Source organism: Corvus kubaryi, unplaced genomic scaffold (genome assembly GCF_017639235.1).
Source record: "Corvus kubaryi isolate FWS band 111438036 unplaced genomic scaffold, C.kubaryi_AGA036_p1.0 133, whole genome shotgun sequence".
Classification (NCBI taxonomy): Eukaryota; Metazoa; Chordata; class Aves; order Passeriformes; family Corvidae; genus Corvus; species Corvus kubaryi.
The window spans coordinates 1792402-1815092 of NW_024580667.1; the positions used below are offsets into that span (position 1 = coordinate 1792402).

Here is a 22691-nt window from a genome sequence, read left to right on the forward strand (position 1 = left end):
GACCAGAGCAGGAGCCGTGTATGATACAGACAGAAGGACATGAAACTGAGCCCAAAAGGAAAGAATTTGGCCTCCAGGCTAACTTCCTACATGCTGCAGGACAGCCCCACTTGTTCCCCCCGGTGCAGTTGCAGCTGAGGTGGATTTCTTGGCTTTCACAAGACAGTTTAAAGTGAAAAGCTAAAAGATTCCACCTCAGCCCCTTCAGCAAGTCCCCTCTGATGCTGGTGGTTACCTGTGGGCTTCTCATCTTGTTCTGCCAGGGCAGATAGGAAAAGCTTTTTCTTTTTCAGCCACCCTCCAACAAAAATTCAGAGGCGCAGATTCTATGAAAACAGGATGTCAGCTTTTGTCAGAAAAGATCACAAGGGCTGTGAGGTTTGGTTTTTTTTTTACTTTATCTGCCTCTTTCTCTCTTTCATTTTCTGACTCCCTCCCTCCTTCGCACCCTCCTCCCACCTCCCAGTTTCTGTCAGCACCGAGCACACGGAGAGGGGAGGACAGGGAGGAGATGGCGGTGGCTGAGGCACAGCTGTATGCAAAGGTGTCCAACAAGCACCGGAGCAGGAGCACCTCTGCACTCCTCGAGCCTCTCCTCGCCAAAGGATTCCCGGCTCATATCGCGTGAGTAGTTTGCTCAGCTGCCTTTGCAGAGGGAGATTTATTTAAGGTATGAGGTGTTTCCCATAGAATCCCAATAAAGGCACCTCGGTTTTTTGATCAGGAGAATGTGCTGCTCCTGGGGTGATGGCCCTGTGCAGGGATCAGACCTGTCTTGCTCTGAATTTCATACAGAGCAGTGTGTATTGCCCATATAGCAAAAGCAATCTGCTCGATGTCCCACTTTCTAAATTACTGTGTAAATCTAAAGATTCACACCCTTCCACATCCTGAGTTTGAGAGGCTTTTCAATGCATTGAGAAGTTGACCATAGTTTGCTCTTGAGATACATCATCTTTCATCTTTTTCTGCTTATCACTCTTATTATAAGGGAATTAAACACTCTTATTATAAGGGAATTAAATATAGATGTAATTTCTAGCTGAAGTTTTCTTTTAGGCCCGGCAAAAATCTCCTGCTGGATGGTGTCACTGGAAACTGCTTTAAAAGCTTTCCTTAACAAGATGCCCCATAAGTCTGTCAATTTTTCTTCCTGTCTTGAATCAGGATCGTGTTCCAAAAATCATGTCCTGCCTAGAAAATACAGTAGTAAGAACGAAGCCCTATTCTTGGCAACTCCAGTACATGAAAGAATAACTGGTGGCAGGTAAACAAGTTAATGCAAAAGAAAAGTGCTGGCCACTCCTCCCCCAAACATCTCTCCTGTTGGACAGGCAAGTTTTGGGGAGGATTTTCCAACTTCTGAAGGGCAAGTATGGACATTTTTGGTTCAAACTGTTCAAAAAGTAAATATTATTGTTTAAATATTAGAGAACCCCTCATAAAAAGTATTTTAGAAAGAAGAGCAATATCTCTCTCCCTTTTGATTGAAAATTAAGCAAGTGGAAGAGGCTCCATTTTTAAGTGCTGTGTTGTTTTTTGGGAGCAGCTGTGGAAGGAATCAATGTCAGACATGATGGGCACAGCTCACAAGGGAACTGTGAGTCCCTTGTTCCCAGTGATGCACAGTGGAATTTTAGCTGTGGGCTGAAAACATGGCTCGTCATTTCTCTATTAATATTGTAAGTTTGGTCACCCCAAAGTAGTGGCTACTTTTTGAATTTTTTTCTGCTTTATGTGATGTTTTTCCAATCCCCTTTAAAACCCTTCCTGCTGTTACTGAGATGACTTTGTGCTTCCCAGTTCAAAATCAAGAAGCAGCAGCAGAAATACTGTGCAAATCAACAAAAGGCCCAAAAGCAATTTTTAAAAATTTTATTTTCTTTTTTTGACTTTAGGACCTTCAAAATTTCGACTGCATTTTTATAAAACCTTTTAGCTGTCTCTGCTGTCCCTCAATTAAACCATGAATGAAAGCACTGAAAAGTTTCTTTGGTATGTCCTAGCCTGAGAAATATGAGGTGGGGTGGAAGTATTACAAAATCTTTCACCATGTAGAACCAATAGGCCAAAGCAACATTTCCCCAATGAACAAAACTCAAATACGTGAGGGTCAAGTCTAGCGTAAGATCAACAAATTTATACAAGAAATGCTGCCTGCAGCTTCTTTTTTAGGGAAGAGCCAGCTTATTCTCACTGTAGATTTATTTTTAATCTACTTTCAGTACAGATTTTCAATGTTTTTTTCCTACTGTTTATCTGAGAGACATTGGTACATGCAGAATTTATTCTTTGCATTATTTTTCAATTTTCACTTCTCATGATGGAAGTGTAGGATTAGTCACAGCCTAATGCAACCCTAGTGCTATGGGAATCATCCTACAGCCAACTTATGAGATGAGACCAAAAGTGGGAACAGGTATTGAGAGGGGCACAAGGGAACAATGAGACAGGAGTGAGCAGGATGGCAGTTCATGGCCTCAGGTCTCCCTTGTCTTATTATCTTTAATTTTGAATGCCCCATGGTAAAGAAAAGCTGAAGCCAAACGCTGTTTTGGCTCCAGGGCTGTTTGCACAGAGCTTGTCCTCAGGTGGGAGGAGCAGCACTGCATGAAGTGGTAAAACACTCACTTGGAGGTGCAATGAGGGGTTATGAAGTGGTTGTTTGTGTTTGGTGTGATGGAGAAGGAGGACTCAGCAAAGGCACAGAAAGGGAACGTGCAGTGTTCCATCACAGAGGGCACAGGCTGGCTTTGGACCTCGTGGCTGTGCATTGATCTGGCCACAGGAGTTGATGCACTTTACGGAAAAGGAAGGTAGAAGGTAAAGTCTGAGCTCACGTTTGTCCTTATCCATGTCAAGCCTCACTAAGGAGCCAGGCATGGTTGCATACAAATGTTATTAAAAAGCCCAAGGGTAGTTTTTACACTAAAGAGAAGACAGAAGACTGGGAGGGAACATAAAGATGAACCTGAGTCCCGCAGCTCAATGCACACACTGCTCATGTGTGTTCGGGTGTCACGGGGATGGATGAAGAACAAAAATGGGAGGAGACAACAAAATTCAATGCCCTCAGAAGCCAGTGGCCAGAAAGGGTGGCCTCAAGAGAGAAGGAAAGACATCAGCAGATGGCAAGGGATTCAGTAGATGCCAAGAAATTCAGTAGTTTTTTCCAGTGTCCACTGTCTCTACGTCCCCTTCGTGTTTCTTCTGAGAAGTTTGTAGGTGCATTTCACGGATGGAAATGGGGCTCATAGGTGCAGCTGCTGTTTGAACACTGGAATCCTTCCCCCATCACCCAGTATTTAGGCACAAAGATTTGCTCATGTGAAATACATGGCTGGCATTTTGAAAACTCTAGTGAGAAAAGGAAATGTGAATCAAATCCAACCCCAGAGAACGGAAGTTGCATCAACAGAGAGAAACGAGAGGTTTTGTCCCTCATCTTGGACTGAGCTGCTGGCTTAGACCTGGCTCTCTGCTGGCTGTGGGTGAACCTCAACCCGGATTTCAAACCCCAATATAAGTGTGTTTTGCTTAGTTTTAATGTATGGGCTTGGGCCTGGCATCTTGAATCAGAACCTTTTTCCTATGAACCAAGAAAACTCTGTTCTTGCAGTGGATGGATGGTTTATCTGACCCCAAGGAAATACATGTATTTGGTAGGGCTTCTAAGGAAACACCTCCAGAACACAAAGGCAGGCATCTAATGGGGAGGACAGGTTACCAATCTTCCTACCAAGAACAAAACTATCTGGAAAGTTTCAAGAACATTAACATTTGCTAGGGAAAAACTTCTTACTAAAAGTCCTGCCTGTGCTGCAAAATAGGCTTGGTGACCACAGTCACTAAATGCCTTTACTTTATAAAAGTTTTCTTTCTGCTGTTCTGAGGAATCAATTTTGTGCTTTCTCTAGGCAAAAGGCCTTGGTTGCTACTGGACAAAAGACAGTAGAAGATGCAGCAAAATGGTAAGTACCTGTGATTTCTAAGGTGGGCCTTCATATTAAACCTGCCTAAAAGTCCCTGTTGATGTGCTCATTCTGTCACTGAAGTTACCTGCCATAAAAAAACCAAACCTGAATTTGAGATTTTTTTTTTTTTTTTTAATTTATTTCACTCAGAGAGAGAAATATTTGTATTTGTACTTATTCTGGGACTCAAGGTTACTTGTGGAAGGTCCAGGCAAATTAAAAAGAAGCAGCTACTTTTACCAATAAGCCAGTTCATGGAACCAGCTGGTCTGGTCAGAAAATCCTCCTCAACTTTAAGCCTCCTGAGGGAAAGGAACAAGGAAACAGGGAAAATTTATGCAAACCCATCACTGCTCTTACAAATACATGCAGAAACACCAGCTGAAGGGGAACAGAAAGGCTCACCACAAAGGGAAAGGCTGATGGTCAGAGGGAGGTGTTACTACAATTAAAATCACTTCTCAATTTTGAACCCCACAAAGTTTTCTCCTCCCTACCAAGACTCTCCCAGAGTATTTATATGTCATTCATGTGCTGATAATTGATTTTTTTTTTTTTTGCTTTAACTCACCTTCACATTAAATCCAGTCTTTCCTTGCACTTTTTTCGGGGTTTTGTTTTGCTTTACTTTTTCCCCCCTCCTTGGTTCGATTTTCTTCTTTTTTCTTCTTTTTTCTTTTCTTTAGTGAAAAGCCAGAGGAGATATTTGAGAATGGCATGTTCTTTCCAAATAATTTTTTTCAGGGATGCTACCACACTTCCCAACAACCATTCCCAATCCAACAGCTGCAAAGACAAACATACAGCATGTGAAGGACATGCTAAAGGACATAATCACATGGCATATGAGTTTCTGCCCTTTGCTTGTGAATTTTCTGATTTGTCTTTCTTGCTTTTCTTAGGGCTGAATAAAAAGGCTCTTTTCAAGTGTTTTTTTAATCTTCAGTTAATTTTAATTTTGTCATTCTTCAACATGTTCCACCCACTGTCTTTTTTCTTCCTCCAGTCCTCTGTTCCAGCCATGAAAAGGGGGAAAAAAAACCCCAAACCCCTAAAAAAGCGGTTTTTGTTTTCTGTCATTTTCAGACACTGACAGAAGTGAAGACACATGATAAAATGTAAAGCGCTCAAAAAATAAGCAGACAAAAAAAGAAGTCTCCATTATTTAGTGTTTCAGAGAGAAAAAGGAGCTTTTATTTCAGCTTTTCATTTGTAAGAAAATACTAAAATTGTATTTCTTTTTTCTGATCTCTGCTATGGAGGCCTTCAGCCACAGGAAACAAGAGCCAGTGGTGCACACCCTCACTCTCAGGGGTATGCTCTTGATTTCAGGCTGCATTCCCATTGCAACGACCCCTCCCTGGATGACCCAATCCCTCAGGAATACGCTCTGTACCTGTGCCCCACGGGCCACCTGCACAGCCGCCTGCAGGACTTCTGGAAGGAGAGCAAGCGCCAGTGCGGGAAGAACAGAGCCCACGAGGTTTTCCCACACGTCACCCTCTGCGACTTCTTCACGGTGAGGCACGGGAGAGTGCAAGGGTCAAAATTCTGCTGGGTGATATTTGGTGAAACTGGGCCACCTGCTGCTGTCTGACACCAGAACTTGCTGGCGATCAAATGACACGACCCAGGTCCAGGCACGTTGCTTCATGTTTGAGTGATGCTTAATGTCTGAGTGATGCTTTATGTTTGAGTGATGCTTAGTGTCTGAGTGATGCTTAATTTCTGAGTGATGCTTTATGTCTGAGTGATACTTTACGTTTGAGTGATGCTTTATGTCTGAGTGATGCTTAATTTCTGAGTGATGCTTAATGTCTCAGTGATACTTTATGTTTGAGTGATGCTTTATGTCTGAGTGATGCTTAATGTCTGAGTGATGCTTTATGTTTGAGTGGGACGTTTCACGGTAGCTGATCCATCTAGAGCAGCCCTGTGCAGTCCAGCTGCTTTCAGGCTCCCACGTGTCCACTGCTGCATGGATTTAGGATGATAAACCTTCCCAGCCAAGGCAGCAGTGGCTGCCATCAGCCAGCTGTGCAGAAGGGACAGGGTTACCATAAGATGCAGACAACATCGGTACCAAGCCTGTGGGAATGTCAGGGAAAGCTCTGCCTTCCCCACAGAACCCCATCAGCAGCTCACTGCTATGGTGGTGTGTCCCAGATTTTACCCTTTCCACTGAAGCTGAAGATTTTGTGAAATCATTTGGGAAGTCCAGCAAAGAGTCACTGGTCTGAAAAAACTCTGGAGACACCTGGAATCCAATTTTAGCATGTTGATGGTGCAACACATGATCATCAGCTGTATCTGGGATGTGCTGAAACAGGCTTGGGCTAGAGCAGCTGGATAAAAATTACTTTGTTCATCATACTTTTGTGTTAAACCATCAAGAGCTTCCTTCCCCCTAAGGGTGGGTCATCACAACCATGCCAAAAAGTAGACACAGTGAAAATAAGATTGTTTTGTTGCAAAACACAGAATGGTGCTCTGTGGCCATTAAACACAATTATACAGAACAAAATCATTAATTAATAATGAATGCCATGCTCTCGGGAAGCATCAAGTTTAAAGGCCTGTCTGGAAGAGACCACTGCATTGTAACCCTCACCTTGCACATCCCAGCAAAGGATTGCAGGATAACAGTAACACAAATCCTTACTTAGAACTGAAGAGGGAAATCATGATCCCTGCCTCATTTCAGACAGGTTACTGCACACCTGTCAGGTGGTAAAATACTTTGGCTTTTTCCTACCCAAGCTACCTTGGGTTAAAGGCTCCATCTCCTGTTATAGAACCAGGACACTGTGCTGATCCAGCTGCCCACTATAACTGGTTTTAATGCCAGGAATTTCAGGCAAATTCCCAGGGGTTTTTTTTGTTTCTCAGGAAGTTTGTAGCCCCACAGTTTTCTGGCAGTGCTGTGTGACAGAGGCTACAACACTGGCTGTGAGCTGGTGGGTAAAGCCTGCTCCTCCTCTGTTTTCTTTCAGTGTGAAGACCAGAAAGTGGAATTATTGTATGACATCTTAAAGCGAGTTGGTGACACCTTTTCCCAGAGCTTTCCACCATCCATTTCCCTAACACTACATGCATCTCCCAGCTACCTTGGCTTCTTCATTGATGACAGACAGGCAAATGTCCTCAAAGAGTTTGCTGTGGCATTCTCATCAGAGGCTTCGGCTCTGGCAGGTAGGACCAACATCAGAGGGCAAATGGGTGGGTTGGAGCACAAATGTGTAGCCACAGTACTGAAAATATGACCTGTGTCTCCAGGGGAGCTTGGCTGATATATTCCTGCCAGCAAGCACCCTTTCCTTCTACACATTTGCAGGCAGAGAGGCCAGAGGAGCATGTTTTAGTCTTTGAAGACACCACACTTTTGTCTAAAAGCTGAAATGATCCTGTGTGCAACTTGGCAGGCCATTGATCAGGATATCCAAGATGGGCAGTGACGTAACACTCCCCAGATTCCCAGCTCCGTGGTGCTGTGGCCCAGCTTGATGGCCTGACTGCATCCCTGGGAATAGGGCCTAATCCCCTTTCCAAGGGAAACTGCATCACCAGTGGAGACTGAAGGGGCACAGCCCCACCACAGCTTTGTCTGGGAGAAATGAGTTCAACACATCTCAGGCTGGGAGAGGAAATCAAACCCTGATCATTTTTTTTCCCTCGCAGATGAAGCCAGGAAGCAAATCCAGTCCACATTTGCTAATGATTTTGGCATGATTAGAACCATGACACCCTTCAAAACCATTGTTCAGTAGATCTACTCTACCACTAGTTACTGTGATATTTCCTGCATCAAGCAAAGCATGTAGGATAAAACAAGAGGAGCTTTAAATGCCCTTTGTTTCTGTGTTGTGATGTGATTGTTTCATCCCTAGACTGCCACGTGAAGCCCTCCTTGAAGCAGTTCCACCTTACCTTGGCCCACAGATTTTATCCTCACCATCAGAAGACTTTGGAACAACTGGCCAAATGCATTAACCCAGGGGAACCCTGCCAGTGGGTGGCTGCTCTCTATTCACGGGACATGCGTTTTGTGCATTACCAGGTACTGGAATCAGATTTATTTCATTTCCTGAGCCCTTGATTTTCTTTGGTACACTTACCTTGCCTTTTCCATCCTTAAGAAAATTTCTGCCTGCTCAGCACACTGTTTCAAAGAGCTTGGTTGTTTCCAGTGCCATTTTGGGTTGAAAAACTGCACTCCTGAATCAGTAGATAATACTTTTATTATGGTAGGTTGCTTGACCTGCGTGTCTCAAAATCTAATTCCAAACCCCAGCGGAAAAAAAACTAATCTTACCATGACATGAGAAAATAAAAGAGACAGGAAATCATCATCCTTTAATGTTTGCTAGGATTTGTCGGTTTACAGTTTTGCAGTAAAATTCCATTCAGCAAAATTAGTTTTCTTGATTGTTCCAGCCATGATGAAAATTGCAGCAGTGAGCAAGGCACAGCTCTCACTGATGATTTTCTGCTTAGCAGACTCTTCGTTGAAACCTGTCAACATTGTTTCAGTTCTCATTTCCAAATTTAAATTATGGAATGATCAACAGTTTTTTGTCAGATCAGTAAATCACTTTGTCACAAGTCTCACACTGGATTTTAGTCACACTCAGGAGAGCTGCAAGCAATTCACAAAAATAGGTCAGATCTATGCTCGCTTTCAAATAAGTCTGTACCAGCAACAGGAGAAAAAAAGTATTTTTGTGAAAACCAAGTGCCTGTTTTTACACATATTGTAAATGTGGTAGAGTCTTCCTTTTCCTCTCCTGGAATGCCACCAAAGAGCAGGTTGCAGAGTGGACAACAGAACTGGTTCTGTGTCCAGGAGAGGGGAACAACCATCCCCTGAGCTGCTGCAGCACAGAGAACATCCTGACCCTGCTGTGTGTCCCCCCAGAGGCTGAGGGCCCTCTTCCAGTACAAGCCCCAGAACATTGATGAGCTCATGATCAACGCTGGGGACTTGATCTACGTGGACCCCACGCAGCAGTGCGACGTGAGCGAGGGCTGGGTTATCGGCATCTCGCACCGCACCGGCTGCAGGGGCTTCCTCCCAGAAAACTACACCGAGAAAGCCCACGAGTCAGACACGTGGGTCAAGCACAGGTAACTTGGGATTTCACGGGTGTTGCTTTCCATCAGCCACTTTTCCTGCTGAGGAGCCATGGCAGCTCCTCCTTGCTGGGACCTGTGGGCAGAGGGGGAATCCTGAGGGTCTGGGCGGGATGCTGGGACACCTTCTGAGAGAAAAGGGAGAGGACACACACCCGCAGACACCCAGAGTTCATAAGTTCAGCTGCTCGAGGGATGACCCCTGCTTGCTCTTGAAAAACTTGAACGCCCTAATGAATTTTGAAAGAGCACATTTTGCCAGGGCACGCTGAGCCTTCAGCGTGGCTGTCTGCTCTCTTCTTTTTTCTCATTTCAAGGGCTCATAGAGTTAACTTGAAATGAAACCACACAAAGGTTGCTCCAGCAGCTTGGCACCACCCTTATCTTGTTGATGCGCCCTGTATCAGAAGGCACCTGTGTGGCTTCCTGCACTTCATTCTGCAGCTGACAGCACAGCTGATGCTACTTGTAGATTAGAGCTGACTTTTCTAGGCAGGGAAATTTTGGTGCACTTCTTGATGTCTCAGAGAAAGGGAGGAGGCCACCAGGTAGTATTTCCTGCTTGAATGTCCCACTTTAGCAGGGTTACACCCAACATACACTATCAGTTCCTAATATTTTAACCACATTTTTATGGGGCATATTCTAAATGAACAGCAAAGTGATGAGGTGGATTGCAAGTGTGCAAAAAGTATTGAATGGAACATGAATCCTGACTTACTGAGCCTGTAAAAAATACCATGACTCAAAAGTCTCTTCTATTTGTGTGTGTGCCTGTATGTTTGTGTATGTGTGTGTGTTGCTTCTGCTTTTTCTACAGGGAATATCTTTTTGAGACAGCTTCAAGATCCTTCACCAAAACTGAAAAGGAACCCAATGTAAAGCTGAATGGGGAGGGCCGTAATCCCAGTATGTTAAGGAGTGTAACCAATGTACTTTCTCTTCAGGTAATTGTTTTTTCCATTTCTTATCTTTGCCACATGCTTTGGCAGATATGCTATTAATTAATGGCATTTAGTAAATTTAATAGTATTTTCCTCTTCCTCCCTCACATTTTCATGTTTTGTTGTACATTTACACATGTTGTTTCGTTTATTTATTATGTTGTAGGTTTATATGTACATACCCACTCATACTGTATTGTATAACATCTCATACTTTTTTTGTAATGCATATTATATATATTACACTTGCTTTTCATAAAACTTTCCTTATTCCTGTCATAATAGCACAGAACATGAGTTCTTTGTTCAGGTTTCTGTGAGCACAGCCTCAGTGGATATGGAGATAAGTCTGACAGGTGAGACACAGGCATGACCTCCCCTGACTTTCACGTGGCTTCAGCCAGAGTAACTGTATCAGAATTAGGCTCACCATTCATGGCTGCTCTTATGTCCAGATTCTGTGGGTGTCATCTTGGAGGTTCCCATGGTCCCAGATCCCATTTAAATGTTCCATTTTCTTTTTTATTTTTAGATATGTAGGTAGTGCAGATAAGTGCACAGAACAGCTAGCTGGACTGGTTAATAGCACTGGTAGGATCACATTTTTGTCCCACGTTCAAAATCAACAGGTATCAATTTTTCCTGTGTTTTCCACTGATCTTCTGGTAGGAAGAGCAAAACAAATAAAGACTCTGATTTTTTCCTACAGCAGATTTTCACCTGCATTGCCTTTTTGGCTCTGTCAGGGATGCCAAGACTCGTTTTCAGCACAGACATGCCTCAGAAACCTCTTTGGTTTGCTGGCCCCACAGCCTCTCTTCCTGCTGTGCTGGGCAATAACCCTGGGCTGGTTTGTGTCAACATCAGAGAAACTGAGGGCACCTTGAGGGAACTTCCATCCTGGGGCCTCCAGGACACCGTGTATATGACTGTAAGAAATTTCTGCACAAGTCACACATCCTTCCTCTGGCTCTTGGCTGCCCTTGGCCTCTCTTATCCAGGTCAGATCTGTGGTAGAGCCGAGGCTTGGCCTGAGGAATGTGTTTTGCAAATGGGCAGTTCTCCAGTGTACAGTTTCCCTGGCCTCTGGGTTCCTCTCAAGCAGAATAGGAAGACCACAAAACCTTGGGTTTATACTCTGATCTTGTGGCAGTTGATGGGCGTTTCATGGCAGGAATGCAAGTGTTTAACAGAATGCATGAATATCAACCTCAAACCACTTCTTAAGAGTTCCCTTCTCTGTTGCTGAAGATGCAGAGCACTTAACTCAGTGCTGCAGCAGTAACACTGTTTTAAAGTTTTAAAACCTTTGACCTGTTCCTCCTTATCTTCTTCTCATTTGTATTTAATGTGCATTGTATACTAACCCCAAACTACTTCAAATTTATTTGTAATTCCATGCAGTCTGAGTTTAAAGAGTGGCCTTGTAGGAGATCTGGGTTCACTTTTGATTTGGCCACACAGTTATGAAAATGCAGAAGTAGTATTTTCATTAGGAAAAGCAGAAGCTTGGTGTTAGTGCTGGTGTAGAAGAGGGCATTACCACTTAAATCTTAGCTGGTTTTCCATTTTTTGTTTATATCAACTATAGGATATAAATTAAAGTTATGATTCCTTCCCACACTGAGATTAAAAGATCTGTTACCAGCACTGTCTTCCACTAGTGCTAACACAGAAACAAAACCTGCAGCCCATGAGGGTCAGGGATGACACCTTTGACAGGACAAGGGAAGGTGGCCTTAAGCTGCACCAGGGGAGGTTCAGGCTGGATATCAGGAAGAATTTTTCCATTGAAAGGAAGCTCAAGCATTGAACAGACTGCCCAGGGAGGTGTGGAGTGACCAAACCTGGAGGTGTGCAAGAAACAACTGCATGTGGCGCTCAGTGCTGTGGTTGAGTTGACGACGTGGTGATCGGTCAAAGGTTGGACTCGATGATCTTGGAGGACTTTTCCAACCTTAATGATTTTATCTTTCTATCTCTTTCGTTCGCCTTTGGTGGAGAACCAGTCGGGATTATCACTGTCCTAAAGACAAGCATCTGTTATACTGTCTCTTCTCCAGGAATCCAGGCTTTTCCTGAAGGTTACAGATAACATTCTCATGAAACCTCCTTTTCCCCAGCTGTCTCAGAACACCTCCCTGCGGAGAGGGGTGCTGGTGATGCGCCACGGGGAAACAGTGGATCAGGTCTTTGGCAAATCTTGGCTTCAGCAGTGCCTGACTGCAGATGGTGAGTAAGGTAATTGGAGGACCTGCAAAAACCAGGACCAAACCAAATTAATCCCAGTAATGGGTAGAAGAGATTCAGTGCAAACTCTGCAGATAAACAAAACTCTTGTGCTACTGAGGAATACTGTCTCGCTGATACATGAACAAATCACAGGAGCACACTCATCACCTCTCATTATGCAAGGTGGTGGTTGTCAGACCCCTCCACCTTTCTGTGCCTGAGTCAGAATCATGGGCTGTTGATCAGAGGCACACTATGTCACTAGTCCAACCTGGGCAATCTGTGGTGGAAATGAAACGTCAGCACTGACCTAAATTAAAATCTGAATTTCCTCTCTCTCTCAAAAAAAAAAAAAAAAAAAAAAAAAGAAAAAAGTATGGTTTTAGGTGAAGAAAACTGACCCAAAACAGGGAAATGTGAACTTCTACCTTCTTGTTCCCTTCCTTCCTCCTGACACACAAGTGAGAGCTTTATGCTGAAAGTCTGCCTTGCTATGCTGGAGATTCCCCATGTTCAGTATGTGAGATTCACACCAGATAAGGAGAGTGGTACCTTCTGGCTGCATAATCAATGCATTGGTTTCATTTTGATTCAGTGGAAATGGTTTTTTTGGTCATTTTGGCAATAGTAAAAGAGTAAAGATAGGGAGTAGATTTTTGTTTTTCTGGAGCCCCACAAAGCCAAATTCTCATGATTTCCTCTTCTTTCTCTCCTCCTCCCCATTTGCTCCTTCTGAGCTTACAGAAGAGGTGCTATTCTGTTAGGACAGGTGATTTCCCAAGTCAGTGTTGTAACCTTAAAATGTGACCCCTTCAAGGTAATAGCACTGGCTGTTTTTCATCAGTGACACTGACTGTCTGTAACATGAACATAACACAGCTGCTGCCTCCCTTGTGCCACAGAAAAATGTCCTGCTTTGTTTCAGGAAAATACTACAGAGTGGATCTGAACTTCCCCTCCTCCCTGCCAAGGCGGAAAGACAGCATGAAGCAGTTTGAATGTGATCCTCCTTTATCTTGCTGTGGTATTTTCCAGTCAAGGCTTATAGGTAAGCTGGATATTATCCTCCTGCAAATGTAAGGGTTTGGGAAGCCGGCTGTCATCATCTGCCAAAGCTCATGCTGGCTTTATAGCAGAAAAATTTCCTACCAGCACTCAATGTTGGCCACAATTCTCCGTGGGCAACCACTGCAAGATCTTCTTAAATAGCAAAATAGAGAACACAGCTGCTTACTTGTCTTTGAGACCAACTCTGCCAGTTCCTGGCAGAGAAAGCCAAAAGGAAGAAGCCAGAATATTACCTGTGCCCTGCTGCTTGTCTGCAAGGGATTAATGTCTTACGCAGTTGTCCCTGAATGGGCAGTGAGGAGTGAAGGGGCTGGCCAGAGGAAGCAGCTCCATGGTCAGCAGAGTGTGGTCACCTCGCTGCAGGAGGATGGGTGGTGTGGGTTAGGCTGACTCAATTCACTCACCAGATGAAGTTGTTTGTGCTCCCTGAGCAAGATGCGTGACTGTGACAGTGCTGGTCTGCTGCAAATGCTTGTCTCTGATGGTTCAGATATATGGAGACAGCCAAATGCCTAACTGCTGTTTGCAGATTTGGAGTGAATCTTCTGTAATTATCTTTCCAACACTCCTTTTAGAATTGATGTTTCCACCAGAATGAGCTTTCTAATGAGCCCAATCAGCAGACAGTGTGAAAAAAATGAATAGAAAGGGACTGTCAATGTATCCCATGTTGATAAAATTGCAAAGCTCTGAGCTGGTTTTTTGCAGGAAGTATTTTGTAGTTGTTTCTCATCTGTCACACTCTGCTGTTGCCATCCAGGGGAAGCTCTGCTGGACCAAGAGGTGACAGTCAGCTCCGCGTACTCGTCCCCCGCCCTCCGCTGCATGCAGACAGCTCAGCACGTGCTGCGGGGTAAGGCAGCAACACCTGCCAGGTGCTTCTGCCACACTGGAAGCATCATCAAACTTCTATGAAGTCTCTGACATGAGCAATTAAGAAGATGTACAGCTTTGTGGTTATTTGTGGTTCTCTTTAAGCAGGGAAGATGAGGTGGTTTTGATTAGCTGGTAATGCAGGCAGCAACAAACCTGCTGGTATGTGTACAGTCTGTGGGATAGGATGACATTAACACTAGTCCTTGATAGCTAAAGTGGAATCTAATGTTACATGAAACATTCATGTATTGAATTCAGCATTAGTAGATGTTCACCAAATCACCACTGCCATCTCTTCCAGAAAATATTTTGAGGCAAAAATCAGCTATTTCCAGAGCTCTGAAGGATCTGAATGTGAATCATGGATGACTGCTTTCATGTTTTCTTTTGCAAGCTGAACTACTTTAATCCTTCATATTGCAGAACCTCTTCCCCTTCCTTTTCTCTCCCTCTTTTCTTTTTTTACCTCCTGTCCCCTTCAGCAGGTTCACAGTTCATTATCATGTTTACATTAGAATGCATTCACTGCCAGTCAGTAACCTCTCTTGAAAACACTCAAAAAATAATGTTTCTTTTGACAAGAGAATTCCATTTCTAATACTGGACAGTTTGGAAAATTTACTGCCCCACTGATGAACACTGAGCAAAATGCTGTAAAAAAATGGTAAAAGCATTTCCTGTCTGAAGTTTATTCAGATTGCAACATTACTGAGGTTTTTCCTTCTAGCAGAGCATCACAAGAGAGCTTCAAATATTATGATTATGATAATAATGATGATAATAAGTTGCAGTCCCTTTACACTAGTCAGACAAGAATATGATGGTGGCTTCCTTTAATCAATTGACAATAAGTAATTAATTTTCATTAATGAAAGTACAACAGCAAACAAGGCAGAATGTATAGCCTGAATGCAGCACTTCGAGTGTACCTTTCCCCTAAGATCTGTTTCTTGTTCTTTCAGGGCTTAAATTAAATCAAAGAGTCAAAATCAGGGTGGAACCAGGGCTGTTTGAATGGACCAAGTGGGAAGCAAGCAGAGCAATCCCTAACTTCATGACTGTGGCAGAACTGGTAGAGGCATCTTACGACATAGACACAAGTTATAGGTAATGGCTCTGCGTCTGGCTGATAAAGCTATGGGGTTTTTCCCTGAGGTATCTTATCCTTTTATGTGTCATAAATCATTAAAAACACTGCAGAGGTGGGGTGATTCTGATCAAAGTCAAATCAAAATAAGATATCAAAATAAGATCTGTTGTCACCAGCACATGGGTGCACTCACACAAACCTCTTGTGCATGGGACCAGCCCTGCTCTGGTGTTGCCTTGAGAGCTGCTGGCTCAGGCCCACAGCTGGACATGTACCATCACAGCTGCGCTATGGGCATTAATGCCAGGTGCCAGGAGCTTTGCTTTTATCTTTGGTTCATGTGAAAACACTTTGGGAATGTGAGGAATAATCTGATTTTCAGTGACAAAGAAATGTGACGTTAGATAAGGTTGGCCAGCCCTTGGCTGAGGATCCGCAGGGCAGCAGCAAGAGGTTTTGGGGACAGGCAAGATAAGAGCACTTCACTTTAACTGATGATTGTGGCATCATTTTAAGTTGCTCAAAGATTACTACTGTGCTCAGCAAGGACTTTTTGGAGCCCTCATAACTTGGTGGGGTGAGGGGTGATGCCTTTTCTGAGCACTTGCAAACCACAGCCCAGCAGGAAATGAAAAGCCTCCAATTCAATCTAGCTCCTCATCTTTGCTCTCAAAGCAGGCTGCTCAGTGTTTGCAGTGCTCAGCCAGATCCAGGAAATTACTCAGCTGTCTCTGGGATTTCCCACATATTCAAGAAAGGGGGGAAGGAAACATCTCATGTATTAATGGTTTCCTTACAGCCAAGGAAGTATCTTTGTTTGAGACTGCATAAAGTCTCCAAAATCCTTCTTTTTCTGGAGCGCAGAGCTTTCTGGTGTGTTTTTCACTAACAGACTGTTTTCTCTAGGGTTTTTTGGTACAAAATCACTTGCCTCAGAAGAAACTGCAAATGCACAGCAGTGAGAGGTTCAGAGAGGAGGCTCTAAGGCAATGTTAACTACAGTGTTCAGGCCCCTCACAGCTCACTCAGGTCCAGGCAAAAATAGGGTGGATGAACTATAAATTTGCACATAGAATGCCAGTTTCTTCCCATCACATTCAGGGCTAAAAAATCCTTGGGTGCCAGGTGTTACGAACGTGTGTTTGAGATCACTTAGAGAATCACTGGCAAGAGTGTCAGTAAAAATCAGATATAATATTAAGTGCCAGCACGACAAAATTCATTAGCAAGATTCACTCTGCTACTGACTAGATGGTTAAGGCACACCGGGGTAAAAAAACCAACAAACAAAATGCAGTCAATCAATCCAAACAGAAATAAAACAAGAGCTCTGTGTGTGTGTGTGTCAAAAGGAACAACATTTAGCAGCATTTACCTTAGTTTACAACTTTAATTAAGCTTACTTACAGGCCTGACTTAGGTATCTAAAGTACCTGAACATCTAAGACAGCAGCATTGCTGGTGTATTTGCTGTAGCACATGCACATGTGTGGACACGCAGACAGAAAGAGTCAGTGCAAGGTACCTGTGAAAAATTCCTCTCAAAAGCAGTGAAATACTCACTTTGGATGTCTTTGCATGTCCTCAAAGGGAAAAGGGTTGAGCCTCGAGGAGTGGGGGGATCAGCCCAGGATCCATCATTATTTGGGGATCCTACAAGTGCAGCAAATGGGAGATTCCCAGCTTGGAGAGGTCCCGCTCACAGGGAAGTTCTGGTCACTGCTGTGGTCCAGGAAAACTCCAAGGGTCTCATTTTGGGCTGCTGTTTATAGGGCCCCAAGAAATGGGCTTTAGTCATAGCAAGGTTTCATCCTGGCCCCACTTTGGCTTGGCACTTTCTTTGAAAGTGTGAGAACAAGAACATCATGCCATTCAGGGAAAAAAAAAAATTCCAAGGCTGCTCATAAAAAAAAGCAGGAGCTCGTTGGGCAGCAGCAGTGCCTGGGAGCAGACTAGCAGATTATTTCTGATAAACTCCAGAGGAGCTGAGCCCAGGGGCTGCTCATCAAGGCTGAGGCTTAATGAGCATTTCACAGATCATAGTGTGGCCTGAAAAGGGGGGGGGGGTGTAGGAGCTTGGGTGGGTCGGACGGTCGGGACGGACGGAGACGAGAGCTCTCTGAAGTCAGATCTTGGAACATGCGGTTTATTGCAAAGGGCGTGGGTACAGGGGCACTGCTCAGAGCTGCAGCTGGCAGCTCTGAGCAGGCCCAAGAGAGCAAGAGAGTAAGCGGGTAAGGGAGTAAGTAGAGTGGATGTGCAGAAGTCCTCGTTACAATACAATAAATCATCTTCTGTACTGAATATTCTGATTTTCACTAAGCAATCTAATACAGGATACGAATCCTATAGCACTTACATGCAGCCTATAAGAATTGTTATATTACCATAGAGTGTTACATCTTAACTCCTAAAAACTACTCTTTGGACCCCTTCTGCTGAGCTAGTAGGGTCTGCTCTGACCCTTGGACCTGTCTGCAAGCAGAGGGTATTGTTCAATCAAGAGGGGATTATCTTCAGTGGCCATACCATTGTTTTCTAGTTGTTCAGTAACTAAGACCTGGTATTTCAAAGGTGGCTTTCATTTCAATGTCGCCTGTAGTTTTCATATTCCCAAAATCTTTTGTCAGGCAATCATATTTATAAGGCTTTCCTGTTTCATCTTCCCCAACAGGGGGGAAAGATGCACCACCATACCAGGGTCTGGTTTTACCATATTCACCCACTGCAAATGGGGGCATGTTGTCCAGCACTCAAAGCCCACCAGAGCTTTGAGGCTGCCCTGATTTACAACAGTGTGAAGGTCTGGCTCTTAGTTTTTTTGGGTGCCTGAAAGGCCCTGGTATATAAAAGAAAGAAGAAAGCCTCAGCAGAAGTGCTAAATCATCAGAGTGATGCATTGTGATTACTGTCCCTGGAAACACCTTTTTTTGAACTCTAGCAGTGACAGTCTTTACTATCCATTTGACCAACAATGCAGATAAGCCTCGTTTGTTGTACATTTTTTCACTTGGTATATTGAGGAGATTAATGCTGAGGGACCAAATCTTGCAAACATTCATGTCATCAGTGTCTCTCCTTTGTTTGAACTCAGTCAGGATTGGAAGACCCAGGCAGCTCTGCTGCCCGTGTCTGGGCAGTGGTCCCTGCTGGCAGAATTGCTCAAAGCTTTCCTTAGGCATAAATCCTGCTTTAAATAATCTCCACTGTAAACTATAAGTTTTACTGAACCTGGTTTTGCCTGCATCTGGTGCTTTATGAGCTGTGAGACTTAGCCATGAGATTTAATGGAAATTACTCAGAGAGAAGCTAATGCTCCAGAGAAGCAGAGGTAACAGTGTGCCAGCCAAATCAGTAGATAAACCTTTTAACTAGCTGCCTTTTCTCTGGTGTAGTCATTCAATGGTGCTAAGAATGTCCTAGTATTCACCTAGATTAACACACAGTTGTGATTTTATTGTCAGGGGTAACTTCCCACTCTCTTCTCTGGTGCCATCGGAAAGTTATGAAGACTATGTCAGCAGAAGCTCTGCGGTTATAAAACAGATCATCACTGCCTGCCCCAGCAAAGGTAAAGGTTTCAGGTCTTTGTATATTCTGTCAGACAGTTGCAGTAACAGGAACTGGCAGAGACTTGCCAACAGAAGCACATTTAATGTGCTGTTGGCACTGCACAGAGCTTAAGGCAGACTCAGTGCTTGTCCTGGGATACACTGAAGTAACACACATGCAATTTATGGGACAGAAATGAAAAAAGTAATATAGAACTGAGACAGTAGAGTACTAAATTGCAAAAGTATATGCTTTTCTTGGTCTTTCTCCATCAGGGTGTAGTTCAGCAAAAGATAATATGTTTTCCTGGAAAGCTTTTTTCTCTTTCCCTCGCAAATGCCTTCTCTCACTAGCTGGCAAGCTCAACTCACCAGATACTTTCTGCCCATCACAACATGCTTTGCCACATTATCAAAAAGGTCTGCAAAGATGGACAGCCCCCCATCTGCTGGGGGGGAATGTGGCAGTGCTGCAGCTCCCTCACCACCGTTCTTTGCTTTTCCTGGTGTGCCAGGTGTCATCCTCATCGTGGGCCACGGCTCCTCCTTGGCACCTCTCACCCGAGCGCTCACAGGGCTCCCCAACAGAGACAGCAGAGACCTTGCCCAGATGGTACGGAAGGTAAGAGGATTTTATTTCATCAGGGAGCTTTTGGGTTGTTTCATTATACTTTTAATAAGGAGACTGATCATGCAGCAAGCACGTGTGTAACAGCATGCCAACACCAATGACATCAACTTTCTCATTCCAAAGGGAATCTCATGCAGTTTTAGCAAAGTGTTGGAGGTAAAGAGAAGGATTTTATTCTGGGAGCATTGTATGTGACTAGCAGCTAAATCTTTGAAGAAGGTTTTCATCTGGAAAGCCAATGCCATGTAATGCCTACAGACACAAGGCACATTTGGAAATCTCTCCACTTGGAGCTAGTCTCCTTCCCTTCAAAGTGGAAAAGAGAAGGCTTTGGGGTGACCTAATTGCAGCCTTGCAGTGCCTGAAGGGAGCCTACAAGAAAGATGGAGAGACACTTTACAAGAGCCTGGAGTTACAGGACAAGGGGAAATGGCTTCAAACTGACAGAGAGTAGGTTTAGATTGGATATTAGGAAGAAATTCTTTACTGTCAGGGAGGGTGAGGCACAGGAACAGGTTGCCCAGGTATGGACGTGGAGTGATGACACAAGTTCAGCTTTCACCCCTCAGGCCTCGAGCCTGGTTTTAGTTCATTTCAGAAGTGACAGAATATCAGGGGCTGCTCTTTTCTGTAGCAAAGCCCCCGCTTCATGTCAAAGCAATGACCCTGCTGGTAACTTCCTTCCCAGATCCCTTCCCTGGGTATGTGTTTCTGTGAAGAACTGAAAGAGGAGAACAAATGGCAGATGGTCAACCCACCAGTGAAGACATTAACTCACGGAGCAAATGCAGCATTTAACTGGAGAAATACTATCATGGAAGCCTAAAAGGTCATCTCTGCCTTTGCAGTTGTCAAAAAGGAGCCAAAGGCAGGTTATGGTTCGTCACAGTCCAGTGATTCATCCCGAAGACACACAGAGGGTGGGAAATGCACAGAAAAACACTTCAGAGTTTGGTGCCTGAATTTTGATTTTATTTTGGTGACTGAGAAGAAAGAACTCATGAACTGGTGTTTAAGTGAGAAATAACACTTCTGGTGGTGGTGAGGAAAGTATCTTTTAACATTTTCTGAGAGTACAAATGTTTAATAAACAAGGACATAACTACCTGATTATAAACTTCACTCCAAGAGGCACTGAAGTAGATAATGTTGTATTTTTAAGACCAGACTACATCCAGCAAGAATTCCTTTTTTTTTTTTCTTCAGTCACTTGGATATTTTCAGACAACAGAAAAACTGGGACTGAAAGAAGTCAACTCCTACCTGAAGAGGGGACCAGCTCTAGCTAAAGCCACTGTGTTTCCTGTTCACTCCATCAGTTCTGTGAGAGCAAATACCACACTGACTCTTTATTTACCTCTTCTACGAAGGGAGTCCATTTTCTGTCACACCAGCTCCTCATCCAGCAATTCTCAAGTGATGCATATTGCAAAAGGGTCTAAATTATTCCTTTTTGAAGGAATCTGAAGTGATTGATTTACTGTTTCTGGGACAAAGAAAGATGCCCTGTGTTACTGTACTGGTGACAAAACTGTGACATGAGTAACTCTAACTCTGAACCCTTCACGAGATGGCCCTTGCAGTTCAACAGCTTTGCTTTGTGCTGGTTTGTGCCAAATTTATTAATGGTGACCCATCTTTCCAGTGGGTCACCTGAAAGGTTTCTGTAGCTCTTCTTTGGTGATGTGTTTAATTAAGGGAATGTAGCCCTGAAATTTTATGCAGAAACAGGAACATGCCTTTGCACAGTCTTTCTTCCTCTTTTCCTTCCTGGTTATCAGATAACTACCTCCAGGAAAGTACAAGTGTTTCTTTCAATGAAAGGAAAAAATGAAAATGTTTCTCTCAGTGCATGACTAAAAATGTTTTCATTTTCATTCCTCACTACCTGCTCCTATGTGACATCTCCCTGCATGCCATTAGCCACTGGGCCATGCAGCGGAGCCCATCCAACATTCCAGCTTTGGGGTTGACAAGCACCTTTATCTGTGGGTGTAGAGATTTTGTTATCTCAGTTGTGCAGCTGCAATGATTCATTCTGACTTTCCAGCTATGGTGGAGTTGTTTGAGCTCTCAGTTTTCTGACAGTGATGCAATTTTACAGTGGAAGTCAAATGCCCCAGGGCCAAGACAGGAGCTCTTTAACGAGCAAGGGCATAGGACTCAAGCTCAAGAGACAGGTGGCTACAGCTGCAGTCCCAGAAAAAGATAAAAACACCAAATGTCACCACAACCTTTTCTTAATCAGGGGAAGCAGGATGCCACTGCAGCGCTGAGAGCACTGCGGCTTGGCTACTTCTCCACATCTCACCCCAGCACACACTTGCTGTCAGCCAGGAGAGGCAGCTGTGGTGAGGGATGATTTTGCTCTGAGCTCAGGCCAGGCTCCTCTGTGGTCAGCAGGGAGGGCACTGACCCACAGGTCTGGCTGAGAAAGGGCTGTATGATACAAAAAAATCAGCAAAGCCACTTAAAAGACTGGTCATTTTTAAAGCATTAGGGATATAAAATTTCATTACAAATTTTCCTCTACCTTTTCAGAAATAACGTAATTTTTTCCCAATAATGCTCTTACACTTTAATCCTAGACTGTGCTGCAAACAACCAGTTTGGGTTAAGAATCTGTGTCTTCCTTTAAAATACCAAAATAAAATACCGAGTGAGATATCTCCCTTCACCCAATGGCATCAGATATATTTGTCAGGGTGGGTCTGTTGTGAAAAATAACCTGTAAGAACAGCATCACCTTCTTTCTTTAGCAGCTTTATGCTGCTGCCACGGCATACAACATAGCAATGAAATACTTCTCTTTGCTTTTCAGTCCTTCTGATCTGCAGAAATAATGTTGCTAAAAGCCAGTTAATGGCACTCTGATCTCTTATTGTCCATCCAGCTCCTATCCTTAATGAGTGTGTGCAGCTCCCAAGAGGCAGGTGACAGGAGGGGAGAAAGACACACCTGGGGGAAGTGTCTGTCTGTCTGTCTCTTATAGAGGAAGGATTTAACCCGACCTTGGCATCTAATCAGATGCCCACAGGGCATGGACAACACTATTGACAAGCTAAATATACTTAATGGGCAGATTCCTAAAATGAATCAAATTCCTAACTTGAACCAAAATCCCACTGTGCTTTTCTTTTATCCTCAATACAGATGCACTCCAATGAATTTCAGTTCAGTGAGAGCAATGAATTA

General features: G+C 43.8%; 1 protein-coding gene across 2 annotated transcripts; it reads left to right on the plus strand.

Moving 5' to 3' along the window:
* The first annotated feature begins 432 nt into the window (after positions 1 to 432).
* UBASH3A (ubiquitin associated and SH3 domain containing A) lies at positions 433 to 22173 on the plus strand. 2 transcript variants are annotated; one of them, XM_042033729.1, is made up of 14 exons: positions 433 to 624; positions 3918 to 3971; positions 5237 to 5493; positions 6968 to 7166; positions 7862 to 8031; positions 8890 to 9098; positions 9925 to 10051; positions 12172 to 12280; positions 13206 to 13328; positions 14109 to 14201; positions 15187 to 15331; positions 18779 to 18885; positions 19381 to 19487; positions 20185 to 22173. In XM_042033729.1, the coding sequence occupies exons 2-14, from the start codon at positions 3959 to 3961 to the stop codon at positions 20320 to 20322; spliced, it is 1797 nt and encodes a 598-aa protein (XP_041889663.1). In that variant the 5' UTR covers positions 433 to 624; positions 3918 to 3958; the 3' UTR covers positions 20323 to 22173. The 2 variants fall into 2 exon arrangements, with proteins under 2 accessions (XP_041889663.1, XP_041889655.1); XM_042033721.1 differs by having other exon boundaries at positions 434 to 624; positions 5307 to 5493.
* The last annotated feature ends 518 nt before the right edge of the window (positions 22174 to 22691 follow it).